At 50.0% G+C, this 15,735-nt stretch overlaps 1 protein-coding gene across 1 annotated transcript in view; it reads right to left on the minus strand.

The window, feature by feature from the left end:
* LOC122561464 (kielin cysteine rich BMP regulator) overlaps positions 1–15,735 on the minus strand; it is a 124,968-nt gene that overhangs the window by 30,720 nt on the left and 78,513 nt on the right. Inside the window, exons 28-34 of the mRNA XM_043713207.1 lie at positions 15,403–15,582; positions 14,145–14,409; positions 13,688–13,770; positions 7,548–7,715; positions 6,455–6,548; positions 5,568–5,741; positions 3,610–3,692 (exon numbers count right to left, since the gene is read on the minus strand). Of these exons, the coding sequence (XP_043569142.1) occupies positions 3,610–3,692; positions 5,568–5,741; positions 6,455–6,548; positions 7,548–7,715; positions 13,688–13,770; positions 14,145–14,409; positions 15,403–15,582 (1,047 nt within the window). The remainder of the gene's footprint in view (positions 1–3,609; positions 3,693–5,567; positions 5,742–6,454; positions 6,549–7,547; positions 7,716–13,687; positions 13,771–14,144; positions 14,410–15,402; positions 15,583–15,735) is intronic.

The following is a 15,735-nucleotide window of genomic DNA, read 5'->3' on the forward strand; positions in this document are numbered from 1 at the left end:
ACCTCCACAGACAGACAGAGAGGGGGGGAAGGGGTGCAGGGAGCGATAGAGACACAGCGAGAGAGAGAAGTGAGGGAAGAGAGAGAGAGAGACAGAGAGAGAGGTGGGGGAAGCGAGTGAGAGAGAGAGAGAGAGACCCCTCAATCACAGACTGTGCCCTCGCTACAGTCTCTCTATCCCCTCAATCACAGACTGTGCCCTCGCTACAGTCTCTCTATCCCCTCAATCACAGACTGTGCCCTCGCTACAGTCTCTCTATCCCCTCAATCACAGACTGTGCCCTCGCTACAGTCTCTCTATCCCCTCAATCACAGACTGTGCCCTCGCTACAGTCTCTCTATCCCCTCAATCACAGACTGTGCCCTCGCTACAGTCTCTCTATCCCCTCAATCACAGACTGTGCCCTCGCTACAGTCTCTCTATCCCCTCAATCACAGACTGTGCCCTCGCTACAGTCTCTCTATCCCCTCAATCACAGACTGTGCCCTCGCTACAGTCTCTCTATCCCCTCAATCACAGACTGTGCCCTCGCTACAGTCTCTCTATCCCCTCAATCACAGACTGTGCCCTCGCTACAGTCTCTCTATCCCCTCAATCACAGACTGTGCCCTCCCTACAGTCTCTCTATCCCCTCAATCACAGACTGTGCCCTCGCTACAGTCTCTCTATCCCCTCAATCACAGACTGTGCCCTCGCTACAGTCTCTCTATCCCCTCAATCACAGACTGTGCCCTCGCTACAGTCTCTCTATCCCCTCAATCACAGACTGTGCCCTCGCTACAGTCTCTCTATCCCCTCAATCACAGACTGTGCCCTCGCTACAGTCTCTCTATCCCCTCAATCACAGACTGTGCCCTCGCTACAGTCTCTCTATCCCCTCAATCACAGACTGTGCCCTCGCTACAGTCTCTCTATCCCCTCAATCACAGACTGTGCCCTCGCTACAGTCTCTCTATCCCCTCAATCACAGACTGTGCCCTCGCTACAGTCTCTCTATCCCCTCAATCACAGACTGTGCCCTCGCTACAGTCTCTCTATCCCCTCAATCACAGACTGTGCCCTCGCTACAGTCTCTCTATCCCCTCAATCACAGACTGTGCCCTCGCTACAGTCTCTCTATCCCCTCAATCACAGACTGTGCCCTCGCTACAGTCTCTCTATCCCCTCAATCACAGACTGTGCCCTCGCTACAGTCTCTCTATCCCCTCAATCACAGACTGTGCCCTCGCTACAGTCTCTCTATCCCCTCAATCACAGACTGTGCCCTCCCTACAGTCTCTCTATCCCCTCAATCACAGACTGTGCCCTCGCTACAGTCTCTCTATCCCCTCAATCACAGACTGTGCCCTCGCTACAGTCTCTCTATCCCCTCAATCACAGACTGTGCCCTCGCTACAGTCTCTCTATCCCCTCAATCACAGACTGTGCCCTCGCTACAGTCTCTCTATCCCCTCAATCACAGACTGTGCCCTCGCTACAGTCTCTCTATCCCCTCAATCACAGACTGTGCCCTCGCTACAGTCTCTCTATCCCCTCAATCACAGACTGTGCCCTCGCTACAGTCTCTCTATCCCCTCAATCACAGACTGTGCCCTCGCTACAGTCTCTCTATCCCCTCAATCACAGACTGTGCCCTCGCTACAGTCTCTCTATCCCCTCAATCACAGACTGTGCCCTCGCTACAGTCTCTCTATCCCCTCAATCACAGACTGTGCCCTCGCTACAGTCTCTCTATCCCCTCAATCACAGACTGTGCCCTCGCTACAGTCTCTCTATCCCCTCAATCACAGACTGTGCCCTCGCTACAGTCTCTCTATCCCCTCAATCACAGACTGTGCCCTCGCTACAGTCTCTCTATCCCCTCAATCACAGACTGTGCCCTCGCTACAGTCTCTCTATCCCCTCAATCACAGACTGTGCCCTCCCTACAGTCTCTCTATCCCCTCAATCACAGACTGTGCCCTCGCTACAGTCTCTCTATCCCCTCAATCACAGACTGTGCCCTCGCTACAGTCTCTCTATCCCCTCAATCACAGACTGTGCCCTCGCTACAGTCTCTCTATCCCCTCAATCACAGACTGTGCCCTCGCTACAGTCTCTCTATCCCCTCAATCACAGACTGTGCCCTCGCTACAGTCTCTCTATCCCCTCAATCACAGACTGTGCCCTCGCTACAGTCTCTCTATCCCCTCAATCACAGACTGTGCCCTCGCTACAGTCTCTCTATCCCCTCAATCACAGACTGTGCCCTCGCTACAGTCTCTCTATCCCCTCAATCACAGACTGTGCCCTCGCTACAGTCTCTCTATCCCCTCAATCACAGACTGTGCCCTCGCTACAGTCTCTCTATCCCCTCAATCACAGACTGTGCCCTCGCTACAGTCTCTCTATCCCCTCAATCACAGACTGTGCCCTCGCTACAGTCTCTCTATCCCCTCAATCACAGACTGTGCCCTCGCTACAGTCTCTCTATCCCCTCAATCACAGACTGTGCCCTCGCTACAGTCTCTCTATCCCCTCAATCACAGACTGTGCCCTCGCTACAGTCTCTCTATCCCCTCAATCACAGACTGTGCCCTCCCTACAGTCTCTCTATCCCCTCAATCACAGACTGTGCCCTCGCTACAGTCTCTCTATCCCCTCAATCACAGACTGTGCCCTCGCTACAGTCTCTCTATCCCCTCAATCACAGACTGTGCCCTCGCTACAGTCTCTCTATCCCCTCAATCACAGACTGTGCCCTCGCTACAGTCTCTCTATCCCCTCAATCACAGACTGTGCCCTCGCTACAGTCTCTCTATCCCCTCAATCACAGACTGTGCCCTCGCTACAGTCTCTCTATCCCCTCAATCACAGACTGTGCCCTCGCTACAGTCTCTCTATCCCCTCAATCACAGACTGTGCCCTCGCTACAGTCTCTCTATCCCCTCAATCACAGACTGTGCCCTCGCTACAGTCTCTCTATCCCCTCAATCACAGACTGTGCCCTCGCTACAGTCTCTCTATCCCCTCAATCACAGACTGTGCCCTCGCTACAGTCTCTCTATCCCCTCAATCACAGACTGTGCCCTCGCTACAGTCTCTCTATCCCCTCAATCACAGACTGTGCCCTCGCTACAGTCTCTCTATCCCCTCAATCACAGACTGTGCCCTCGCTACAGTCTCTCTATCCCCTCAATCACAGACTGTGCCCTCGCTACAGTCTCTCTATCCCCTCCACCACAGACTGTGCCCTCCCTACAGTCTCTCTATCCCCTCAACCACAGACTGTGCCCTCCCTACAGTCTCTCTATCCCCTCAATCACAGACTGTGCCTGCTCTTGGGTCTGTATACTCCTTGCACCACAGACTATCCCTTTTCATTACAGAAGAGTAGTCATTACTCTACAGTGTTACGTTAAATCAGTCTGACCTACAGAAAATAACGGATCATTGTGTTTCTAGACAGTTGAAGGCCACTCTCCCACTCTATCCAAGCTGCTCCTCATTGAAGGAGTTACCCCCAGTCTGGGTGTTCGCTCTGAGAATCAGTCAGATTGCTGATGTTTACAGCAGCTCCAAGTTCAGACAGTGAGCTCTAGTTTGTTTGAATGATAAGACAGTTCTTACCTCACAGGTACAGATCTCACAGGGGTCACTGCTTGGCTGGAAACTCTCACCTGGGCTGTATATACGGTTATTGTAGATGCAGTCTGTTAGGCATGGACAAACACAGTGAACACGGGCATATGTGTAGAATTAGCACCAATGCATTGTGGGTGTGATGATCATGCAGGATTGGCATTAATGAATAGTGCTGTAAAGACTGTATCTTATTATTTTCTGGTATTTTGGAGTGTGGACTGAAATGGGAAAAGAACCACTTTAAAACCAAGGATCATTGAAATTTGCTGCACTTCTTTTAAAGCAATTAATGTGACACTCATTGTAAGTACAGTTTATACAGCTGCCAGTACAGGCAGTCATGGAAGCCTAGGAACTGAGTCAAGGGGAGGCTATGAACAGAGATTTGGCCAGCATCAGCTGACTTATTGCTCAATGGTATAGTTATTAATGATAAGGGTCTTCTGCCTGCCAACAACTATCTGATTGGCTCCCAGTTAGATAAGACCTAAGGGGTGTGAATTTTCTGGCAGAAGCAGTCAGATCTTCCCAAAGCAGTAAATAGCAGCTCAACCCTGAACATTGCCAGTTTACTTCCTGGATCCAGTTGCTGTGAGCTATGACTTTTATAAATGGATATTTATAAATGGAAATCAGTCACCCTGTGCCTCCTACAAACATGTCAAAGAGTCTGGAGAAACATCTCAGGAAAGCACAGGGCCCACTGAACTGCCTTGCCAGTTTTACCCTCCACCCAGAATAGCCATGCTTTTTGAGTGTGTATAGGAGGAGTTTATAAGGAGGTAGAGCTTTAGCTAGTAATAACAAAAGTTTGTTATTATTTACCTGTAGAATCTACATGTGGATTTTGTTTTTATCATTCCAGTTAAGTACTGAAACCTGTTCTGGGTTTTCTGTGAACCTGCCCCTTAAAGCTGGGTAAATTGGGGAATTCTGGGTACTTTCATAAAAGCTCTAACCTCTGTGATGACTGTGGCAAAAATGGGGCTTGATTTACAGCATGCTATCCTAGTGAGATGTAACAATGCATGATGGCCACTGGAGGGTATACACAACAGGCACTGGGGAGTATACACAACACGCACCAGGGGGTATACACAATGGGTACTGGGGAGTATACACAATGGGCACTGGGTGAATACATGGGCACTGGGGGTATACACAATAGGTACTGGGGAATCTACACAATGGGCACAGGGTATACACAATGGGCACAGGGTGAATACACGGGCACTGGAGAGTATACACGATGGGTACTGGGGAATATACACAATGGGCACTGGGGGTATACACAATGTGCACTGGGGGGTATACACGATGGGCACTGGCGAAGTACACGAATGGCACTGGGGAAGGTACACAAGGGACACTGGGGAAGTATTCACGATGGGCACTGGGGAGTATACACGACAGGCACTGAGGGGTATACACGACAGGCACTGAGGGGTATACACGATGGGTACTGAGGGGTATACACGACGGGTACTGAGGGGTATACACGATGGGTACTGAGGGGTATACACGACGGGTACTGAGGGGTATACACAACGGGCACTAGGGTACATTGTACAGGATTGGCTGCACTGGTAAGTGTTATTTGGTTTGTGGGTGAGGCAGTGGGATCTCCTTGTGACACACTGAGGCTGGGGTTGAGCCTGGATTTCACCTGCTGTGGGTATGTGGCACCGTCCCGACTTGGACTGGGCATTTTCCCAAATAACTCATCTTTCAATTCCTTTTACATCCTGCTCTCCAATGGATACCTTGGGTTCACAATGGAATCTCTTGTGTCACATGACATAAAGCCCCGAGGTATTAGACAGACCCGACGGGCACCACAATAGACTAATGGTGGATACTGGTCATCAAACCAAGGTTCTGCCAACACCAGTTTTGTCCCGGGGAGAGCTCACCTTGCAGTTTGCCGTCCTTACATGACCTACCTGCACAGAGCGGGCAGCACTCTCCAGGAACGTGGATCTGATTCACACACGGAGTGATACAATGAATCGCGGAGCAGGTGGTGACCCCATCCACACACATACACGTCATGCAGGGGATTGTGGGTGCAGACCAGGTCCCTCCCTCCTGGTATTCCTTCCCATTGTACATACAGCCTGTTCGGGAAGTAAAGGTGAGTTAGTGGTCCTGAAATGAGGGGCTCAGACTGGACCCTGAAATTCAGTGTAACTGCACCTTCTACATCAATCCCTGCACATCATATATATCTGTCAGCCAGACTCCGTTGCAAGGAGGGATACCTTCCCCAACTCCTATAGTATCTTCCCTTTCAAGAAATCTCTAAATTAAAAAATCACACACCAGGTTTTAAACCAACAGGTCCTGCAATTTGTAACTCTGTCCACCCCAGTCCAACACCAGCGCCTCCAAATCAAGAAATCTCCACTTCCTGTAAATGCTCTGACAGCCCCATCTCCTAAGAATCCTTTAATGGACGCCTCCACCTCCCTCCTTTGTGACTCCAGCCTGCCCGCGGGTGAATCACTGTCCGACTCAATCAATCTTGGTTAGAGACAAAACAAACTGCAGATGCTGGAGTCCAAAGTGGACAGGGCAGGAGGCTGGAAGAACACAGAGAGCCAGGCAGCATCAGGAGGGTCAGAAGTTGGCGGTTTGGGTGTGAAGACGGTTTGGGTATTAACTTCTGCACCTTGTGATACGGTGTTTCAATCAATCAATCAGCCAGTATTTACCCTCGCAGGCTTTTTCTCCAATCTCCCTCAGCGCTGACTTTATTCGAAGTGGGTGGTGGGATGGGGAGGGGTTTGGGGGGATTGGGGTGCAGGGGCAGATGTGGCGGAGCCCTTACCTCGACACAGTGGGCAGCAAGATCCCGGCTTTGTTATCTGTTGCCTGCAGCTAAGCGTTGGACACTTGACGGGCAAACACAGCACATCACCATCCTGCAACACAGCAGATACACATTATGATATCAACTGACAAAACATTGAGGTCTTCGGGGACTGAAGGAGGATAGGACCTTAAAGGAATTGGTGGCAGCAATTGGTGAAGTGCCTGGAAATGGTGGTTGGGGTACGGTCTGGGGCGTGGGATGGAGGTGGAATTCCTGATGAGATGTTGATTCTCCTGCTCCTCGGGTTGCTGCCTGACCTGCTGTGCTTTTCCAGCAACACACTCTCGACTCGGACCCTCCAGCTCCTGCAGTCCACACTTTCTCCTCCGAGATGGGGAGGGAAGCAAGCAAATAGTTCTGGGATGCAGGATAGGAACCTTGGCACCACGTACAGGCAGCAGTGTCTCACTGCACTCTCAGGGAAGAGGGTCATCCCAGTCACAGCGCTGCAAGGGACATGAATGCTCACACAGACCCCTAACCTCCCACAGAGTTCATCTTCCATTTCTCACTGAGATCCTGGATGTGGGTAGGAATCCCGGCGGACCTGTCCCCAGGATCTATACCCAGAAAACTGAACTCTTTGAGGGCCTTCATCACAAGATTGGGAAGATGGGTCCATTATTATAATTACAGAGATTTCTGAGAAAACTGGGCACCCTGCTGAGGGCAAACCAGGCACAGCTTCCAGTTACTGCTGCACGGAGTCAACTCTACACAGAGCGGGAATCCCTCCCACAGCGAGAGTCTCTCCCACAATGGGAATCTCTCCCACAACGTCCACATCATCAAATTCACTACAAGTCAGTATCCCAGTGACCCGCCTGAGAACTGGACTTGTAACTGGTCCACATAAACAAATTCTTTATTCCCAGACCTGCTAATATCCCTCTGAGTGAGTGGGACACTGTGGGAAGAGGGTACTGGGTAGAGGGTCAGAGCAAGGACAGAAATTCTCACCGTGGGGCTGGTGAAGCAGGTCTGTGACTGGAAGGAGAGTTTACTGTACGGTCGCTGTCAGGTACTGGGATTTAAAATCAGCCCTTACGTTACATGAGCAGTCCCTGCAGGCGTCCGGTTTGAACGTTTCCCTGTTGCTGTAGACATTCCCTTCATAGTAGCAATCCCGACAAACAGGACAGCACTGGCCTGGAATCTGTGCAGGGTGTTGACATGTGGCATCACACTCTGGCTCCAAACAGGTCACTTCTCCCCACTGTAGGAAGTGAGACAGACGGAGAGTGTGAGTGTGAGAGAGAAAAATGGACAGTGTGTGACAGAGAGAGAGTGAGAGAGAGTGAGAGTGAGATAGTGACAGTGAGTGAGACAGAGACAGTGAGACACAGCGTCAGAGAGAGAGAGAGCACGAGAGAGTGACAGTGCAAAAAAGTGAGAATGAGAGAAAGAGTGAATGTGCGAAAGAGTGTGAGAGTGTGAGAGTGTAAACATAAGTGTGAGCGTATCAGAGTGAGATAGTCTCTCTCTCACATACTTTCTGTGTGAGTGACAGTGTGAGAGAATGTAAGTGAGAGAGATAGGAAGAGAGAGGGAGAGACAGAATGTGAGAGTGTGTGAGAGAGAAAGAATGCATATGTGTGAAAGAGAGACAGACGGTGTGCAAGAGAGTGAGAGACATGGAGTGAGATAGAGACAGTATGTGAGAGAGACACTGTGAGAGAGTGAGAATGAGAGTGAGAGAGAGAGAGAGAATGTGTATGTGTTAAAGAGAAACAAACAGTGTGAGAGTGAGAGACTGAGTGAGATAGAATGAGAGTGTGTGAGAGACAGTGTTTGAGAGAGTGTGAAAGAGTGAGAGTGTAAAAGAGAAGATGTAAGAAAGTGTGTGAGACAGAGTGAGGTTGTGTGAAAGAGTAAGTCAGAGTGTGAGACAATGAGTGAGAAAGAGAGAGAGAGAAAAAGCGAGAGAGGAAAAGCAAGACAGAAAGAGAGAGAGAGAAAAAAAGTGTATAAGAGAGAGTTGAAAGAGTGAGAGAAACCTGACATAAATGCTCAACCTGGGCATCAGAGGCTGACACCATTAATACCAGGGCATTCATGGGGAAAGGACTGGTTTCAGCTGTGGCTTTTCAACGTTGAGTGCTGAAGGTGTTTGCCTGACCTCAAACTGTACGGAGATGTGACTAGCGAGCACACAGCGAATTGTTATTAGAGCTGACCATTACCCTGGTATGACAAGGATTACCATGGTCTGCACCCAGTCCCAGTGCCAGTGCCAAACAGTCCATAAACACTCCCACGCTGAGGTACACTGCGTAGAAATACAGCCTCACATGGGCAGTACACAAACAGTCCCACACCGGGCCAGGCCTCACACAAACAGTCCCACAATGGGCTGGGCCGTACACAAACAGTCCCACACCGGGCCGGGCCATACACAAACAGTCCCTCACCGGGCCGTACACAAACAGTCCCTCACCGGGCCGTACACAAACTGTCCCTCACCGGGCCGTACACAAACTGTCCCTCACCGGGCCGTACACAAACCGTCCCTCACCGGGCCGTACACAAACCGTCCCTCATCGGGCCGTACACAAACCGTCCCTCACCGGGCCGTACACAAACCGTCCCTCACCGGGCTGTACACAAACCGTCCCTCACCGGGCCGTACACAAACGGTCCCGCAGCGGGGCCGTACACAAACCGTCCCGCAGCGGGCCGTACACAAACGGTCCCGCAGCGGGCCGTACACAAACGGTCCCGCAGCGGGCAGTACACAAACGGTCCCGCAGCGGGCAGTACACAAACGGTCCCGCAGCGGGCCGTACCCAAACGGTCCCTCACTGGGCCGAGCCGTACACAAACCGTCCCTCACCGGGCTGTACACAAACCGTCCCTCACCGGGCTGTACACAAACCGTCCCTAACCGAGCCGTACACAAACCGTCCCGCACCGGGCTGTACACAAACCGTCCCTCACCGGGCTGTACACAAACAGCCCCGCACCGGGCCGTTCACAAACAGTCCTGGGCCGGGCCGTTCACAAACAGTCTCGCACCAGGCCGGGCCATACACAAACAGTCCCGCACCGGGCCGTACACAAACCGTCCCGCACCGGGCCGAACACAAACAGTCCCGCACCGGGCCGAACACAAACAGTCCCGCACCGGCCGTACACAAACAGTCCCGCACCGGGCCGTACACAAACAGTCCCACACCGGGCCGTTCACAAACAGTCCCACACCGGGCCGTTCACAAACAGTCCCACACCGGGCCGTACACAAACGGTCCCGCACGGAAATATCATGAATGTGTAGGAGAGAGGGAGACAAGTTCTTCAGGGGAGCATGAATGGATCCCTGGATTTACTGCAGAAACCCCTCACTGTACAGCATCAGGTTAAAAAGGGATTTGATGCCTTTAACATTTTGTTAATACAACTTCCACGAATCAGCGTGAGGTAAGGAGATTTATTTCAAATGTTCAGTGAGAGTGAGAATTAACTTTGTAATGTCTTGGCAATGGTGGGAAAGTGGAAACTTCTAGAATCATGACTGATGGTATAGGTTTTCCAGAGGAGAAACTTGATTGGAGGAGGTTTTCTCAGTTTAAGTCTGACCATGTGCTCATTTAACTGACATTGTGGTGTAAAGGGTTAGTTATACCTTCATTGTAATGATAGCTCCTTTGTGTGGGTATGTGATGCAGTGCTAGTCTACCTGTGTCTGAGCTCGGAGGCCAGGCTTCATTTCCCACCCTCTCCAAATATTTCTTTGTATTAATGCATGGGATGTGGACTTTTCTGGCTAGGCCAGCATTTATTACCTCAAATTAGGCAATCCCTCATTTCCCAGGGAGAGGCAGAGAAAAGTCGATCACATTGCTGTGGGTCTGGCACTCACATGTAGACCAGACCAGGTAAGGACAGCAGATTCCTTCCCTTAAGAAGATCGGTGAACCAGGTGGACAATCAGCAATGGGGAGGGATATGGACCGGCTGCTGGCAGATGGGACCAGATTGGGTTGGGGTATCTAGTCGGCATGGACGAGTTGGACCGAAGGGTCTGTTTCCGTGCTGTACATCTCTACGGCTCTTCATTCTCAACTTTTACTGAATTAAAACCTCACCGTCTGCCATGACAGAATTCAAACCCGGCTTCTCAGAAGATTATCAGAGTTTCGGGACGAATACCTGAGTGACCACCATCTTCCCCTGCTCTGAACAGGTTGGTTCGACAATATCTAGCTACTCGCCCTGTGCAAAGGGAGTGGTGTCGTTGTGACGTCAGGTCAGATGGAGCTAGAGCTCAGGCTGGTCTGGCCCTGGAGAAGATATCCTGTCTTCTCACAGTCTGAATATGGTTATGCTCAATATAGATTGTTGCTGTTCACTCACAGGATTGCGGATCTCATATTAGCACATGGTGACAACAAGAGAAGGCCTGTAGAACTGATGACAAGCAGCAGACAGTGTCAGAGAGCACGGGCGATGGGGGGGACAATCGAGGCCAACCCAGTGATCCAACCCCAAAGATAGGGAGAATATTTGAAGAGAAGCTTCACAGCAACAGAAGGCTGCCTTGATAAAATGCCAGAGGAAGTGTGCTGTATGTGATTGACAGCAGCATTGATGCCATGTTTGTCAAATAGGGCATGGAAGAAAAAAAAATGGAAAAATACAATATAGTCCAGACTTCAGACTCCCATTTTGGTTCAAGGCTAAATCCTATAATAGTAAGTGGAGAAGTCTGGTGTAGACAGGAGCTGGGGAAATTATTGATTCCTTTATACTGCCTCACAGTTAACTAGCAGCACAGATCTTTAAGTGGGGCCTTTGTATGGGACTGCATTGCTGCAGCATTCCTGGATGAAGCTGATTTAGAATTCTCCCATCCAAAGCAGGTCCAACATTATCAAAAACAATGCAGCTCATCAGATCTCAAGCAAAAGTGATTTTTTTTATATCTGAAATGACAGAGAAGTCTCCTGGGATCCACTGACACCAACTTAGCCCTCTCTGCAGTATAAAGGCCACCAATAATGACAGTAGCCACAATGGGAAGAGGGTTCCATAGCCATCATTGTCCCTTTTCCGTGCTGTGCTGGTGAAAACCATGGTGCAGCCAAAAGTGCTCAGAATGCCATAAGAAAATACGTTTCCAGGTGGCGCGTTGTTGGTTTGACAACGGGCGATTTCAAACCACAGCACAGAGATCTAAACCCAGCCAACGTCTGCCTTCAAGTGTCTTATAAACCAGCAGCCGCTACTGAGTTACAGGAGCCCTTGGAAGGCAAACCTTCGCACTGTCTTGTCAAGGGGGTCATTGCTGATAGGAAATTGTAGATCCATATGTTGATATCTGGTCTGCAGATGTTATGGTTAATGGCAACAAACTATTTTTAAATTGGATACATGGGCAAGCATTATCCATTGCTTCTGATCCAATGCTGTGGTTGGAAGCTCAATGTCTCTGACCATCTTCAAGGTGCAGAATACACCACAAGAGAAGAACAAGGCCGGATGCAGACTGCAATAGCAGAGAGACAGCTGTTATTATGAAGTCATTCCCAATTTACGTGACTCATTATTCAGTTGGGACCTTCTTTGCTATTCACCAGCTGCAGCAGGTTTCAAAATGCCAGGAAGTCAGATGGCATTGATGAAAGACCATCCTTCAGACCACAGGACGACTTACAGATCTCACATTCCCCTTTGAAGAAAGGATGGGAGAAACAGGGATGGGCTACACGGCTAGGATTAAGTTCCAGAAGCTCAGCTTGCTTTTTCAGGAAACGATACGGTCTCAGGGACAGATGACCTATTGCATGATGGGATCCCAGATGTGGGGGAAAAGGAGACCTTTAAATCCAATTGAGCTGCTTGAATATTCAGAACTTACTAACTTGCACCAAAGCCAATTAAAGTCTGCAACCGAGTGCCATTGGCAACCTGCGCAAGTTCTCAATTTCTTTCAGTAAAGTGCAAGAGCCTTAAACCACTGAGTGTCTGCAGCAGAGCTGTAGAAATGCTTAAAATAAAGCATTCAGTGGAGTGTGAGCAGATCAGAATTAAACAGGAGTAGGAGCAGTCCAACTCTCCAACGGTGAATTAAAACCTTAGCTATTTGCAGTAACATAGCTAGACCAAGCCACACAGCCATGATTTGGAGATGCCGGTGTTGGACTGGAGTGTACAAAGTTAAAAATCACACAACACCAGGTTATAGTCCAACAGGTTTAATTGGAAGCACACTAGCTTTCGGGGCACTGCTCCTTCATCAGGTGGTTATGGATAAGCTAGTGCTTCCAATTAAACCTGCTGGACTATAACCTGGTGTGTGATTTCTTTAACTTAAGCCATACAGCGACCAAGTGGGGATGTGACCACACTCAGTGCTCTTCTGGTCACCAATGAGCCTCTCTTCAAGACAAGAGGCCTACTGTTAAGGTTTGCTTTTCAAAGGCTTCTGTGACACAATGGTAGTGTCCCTACTTCTGGGCCAGGAGTCCAGGGTTCAAGTCCCCCTGCTCCAGAGTAGTGTAGTGACATTTCTGCACAGGCTGATTAGAAACATCTTGTTTGTTTTAAGTCTGCAGCCCACAGAGCAATGCGAGAACCTCCTAAAGACCCAGGTCCAAGTGCCTACTCCCGGTCCGATGCTAATGCACTTCTACTTCCTGCTGGTGCTCCAGACGTGTCGCTGCTTGTAGAGAAATCACCCCCCCCCCGCCAACTCCAGCCCCGCACTGGCCAGCCCAGACAATGACAAGGGAACACCTATATCCACCGAGGCAGCAGGAAATAAAACAACGAACTGCAGATGCTGGAGATCTGAAACAAAAACAGAAATTGCTGGTGAAACTCAGTAGGTCTGGCAGCATCTGGGGGGAGAAAACGGGGTTAATGTGTCGAGTCCAGTGACCCTTCTTTAGAACGGACTCATCTGCTTTCTCTCCACAGATGCTGCCAGACCTGCTGAGTTTCGCCAGCAATTTGTTTCTGTTTCATATCTCCAGCACCCACAGTTCTTTGCCTTATGTCCCTGGGCTGGGGCTTGGGTCTGTAAGGTTCTAGGGAGAGACATCCTCACTGATCAACTCAGCCTGTGTCTGATCCCTCCCAACGCAGCAAGCCTCACATGATCACATCCCTGACTGCTGTCCCAGCCTGTGAACCCATCGCCGATCTGGAGACCCAGTCTTAATGGCCTATGTTAGTTCAGTGGCTTACCGTACATGTACATGTGTGGCAGGGGTTCACTGCTGAAACCCAGTGTGATCCTCCTTCATACTGTTTGCCGTGATGGATACAGACTGTAAAAGGAGAGACACTATAGTCAGACAGGGACCAGAACAGGATCCACACACACCTCACTGGCCACAGACCAACCTCAAGAGTCAACAGACTCAAACCATCAACTCTGCTTTCCCCCCATAGATGCAGCCAGACTTGCTAAGTTCTGCCAGCAATGTCTGACTTTGTTCCAGCCGCAGACAATGGGCCACAATATACAGCCTTCATCCAAAGGCCTTGAATTTAATAAAGGGGCCGATAGCTGCATGAATTGTGGGTAGGGTGTCCCACTGAAATGCTGGTCTGCTTTGTGCCTGGTTTATATTTGACAAACATGTGCACACATGCACATTCCCAGAGACTTGTTCCTGTCCTATTGAATGGTGGTACCTACCTGGGCACTCTGGGCAGCATGCTTTTGCTTTTGTCACGGGCTCCGAACAGGTTACCTTTGGACAAACAACATCCAAACACAACACACTGCCATCGAGGCAGCTGCAGCGTTTACACCGGTTGGATGGAGGGAAGAAGGTTTCTCGATTTTCGTACTCCATGCCCTCGAAGGAACAGCCATCGCACTCGGGACAACAGGCTGAGCTGACAACTGGGTGGGTGCACTGTTTGGAGCACGGTCTCTTCCAGCAGGTCACCATCTCAGCCTGAGGGCACAGCAGCATCATGAACAGTAAAAAGGAAGCAGAACAGGGCCCCCAGTCCTCCATCCTGGCTCCTCCCTCCCACACTGCCATTCAAACATCATATTCCACAACTTCCTCTCCAAGCCACACACCTTCCTGAGTTGGAGCTATATCACTGTTCCTACAGCAAGTCAACATCTGGGAACTCCCTCCCTAATGTCAAACACCAGCCGTTAGACCTTGGTGAAACAAAACCACACACACACACACACACCATACTTTACTGTCTTCCCTGTCAAATCCAGCTCATCTCTCAGCCTCAGTCTAATCAAGGGTCAGACATTTTGGAGTGATACCAGTAATCTCGAGAAGGGACCAAGTGGACATTCCCAAGTTTGCTGATGATACAAAGTATGCTGTGGGGTGGGGGGACAAAGGTGGAAGCAAACATCTTGGGCATGAATGTGGCAGCTGGAATAAAACCTGGGAAATGTGAAATTATCCACTTTGATAAGAGAGTCAAATCAGAGGATTTTCTTTATCTGGTGAGAAACTGGGAAACACTGACATTAAGGAGACTGGAGTGTTCTCATGTTCTTTCCTCATCAACTACTGTTCTCTCTCTGTTCCTGTTTACTCTTCCACAATACAAACTCTGGAAAAAGGGCAGCAAGTCAGGCAGCGTCTGAGGAGCAGCAGAGTCAACGTTTCGGTGTAAGGGTCCTGCCCGAAACATCGACTCTCCTGCTTCTCGGATGCTGCCTGACCTGCTGAGCTTTTCCCAGCGCCATACTTTACCTGCTCTGACAGGCATCTGCAGTCCTCACTGTCTCCTCATTACAAATTCTACCCACCTCTGGAATCTCAGCCCACTCTGGATCATTGGAGTTGAGGGATGAGGGGAGAAGCTGTTTCGGGATGAGGTTGGGGTTTGGAACATGAGGATTTGTGGGACTGTTAGGGTCGGGATTGTTCAGTTGGTTTCGTCCTGTTCCTAATGATACCAATACTCACCAGGCAGGTGCACTTTGAGCACTTGTCAGAGGGGGAGTTGAAAGTGGTTCCGCTCTCATAGACCTGTCCCAGGTAATGACAGATGCCAGTACACTGCGGGCAGCATTCCCCAACAGGGGTCACTGGATTTTGACAACTGACGGATGGGCAGGACACAGGCTGACAGGTAACCTGACCATTCTGCAATAAAACAACAGCACTACTGTTCAAGTCCTGAAGCTCATAACACAAAATAAGAAGCTGTCAACAAGTGTTCAATGCAAAAATATCAAAAGCAGCAATGCCAAGGGGAGCCATTTTATCATTCTGTGACTCAGCACGGAACGAGGGAAA

This window comes from Chiloscyllium plagiosum, chromosome 23 (assembly GCF_004010195.1).
Source record: "Chiloscyllium plagiosum isolate BGI_BamShark_2017 chromosome 23, ASM401019v2, whole genome shotgun sequence".
Lineage (NCBI taxonomy): Eukaryota > Metazoa > Chordata > Chondrichthyes > Orectolobiformes > Hemiscylliidae > Chiloscyllium > Chiloscyllium plagiosum.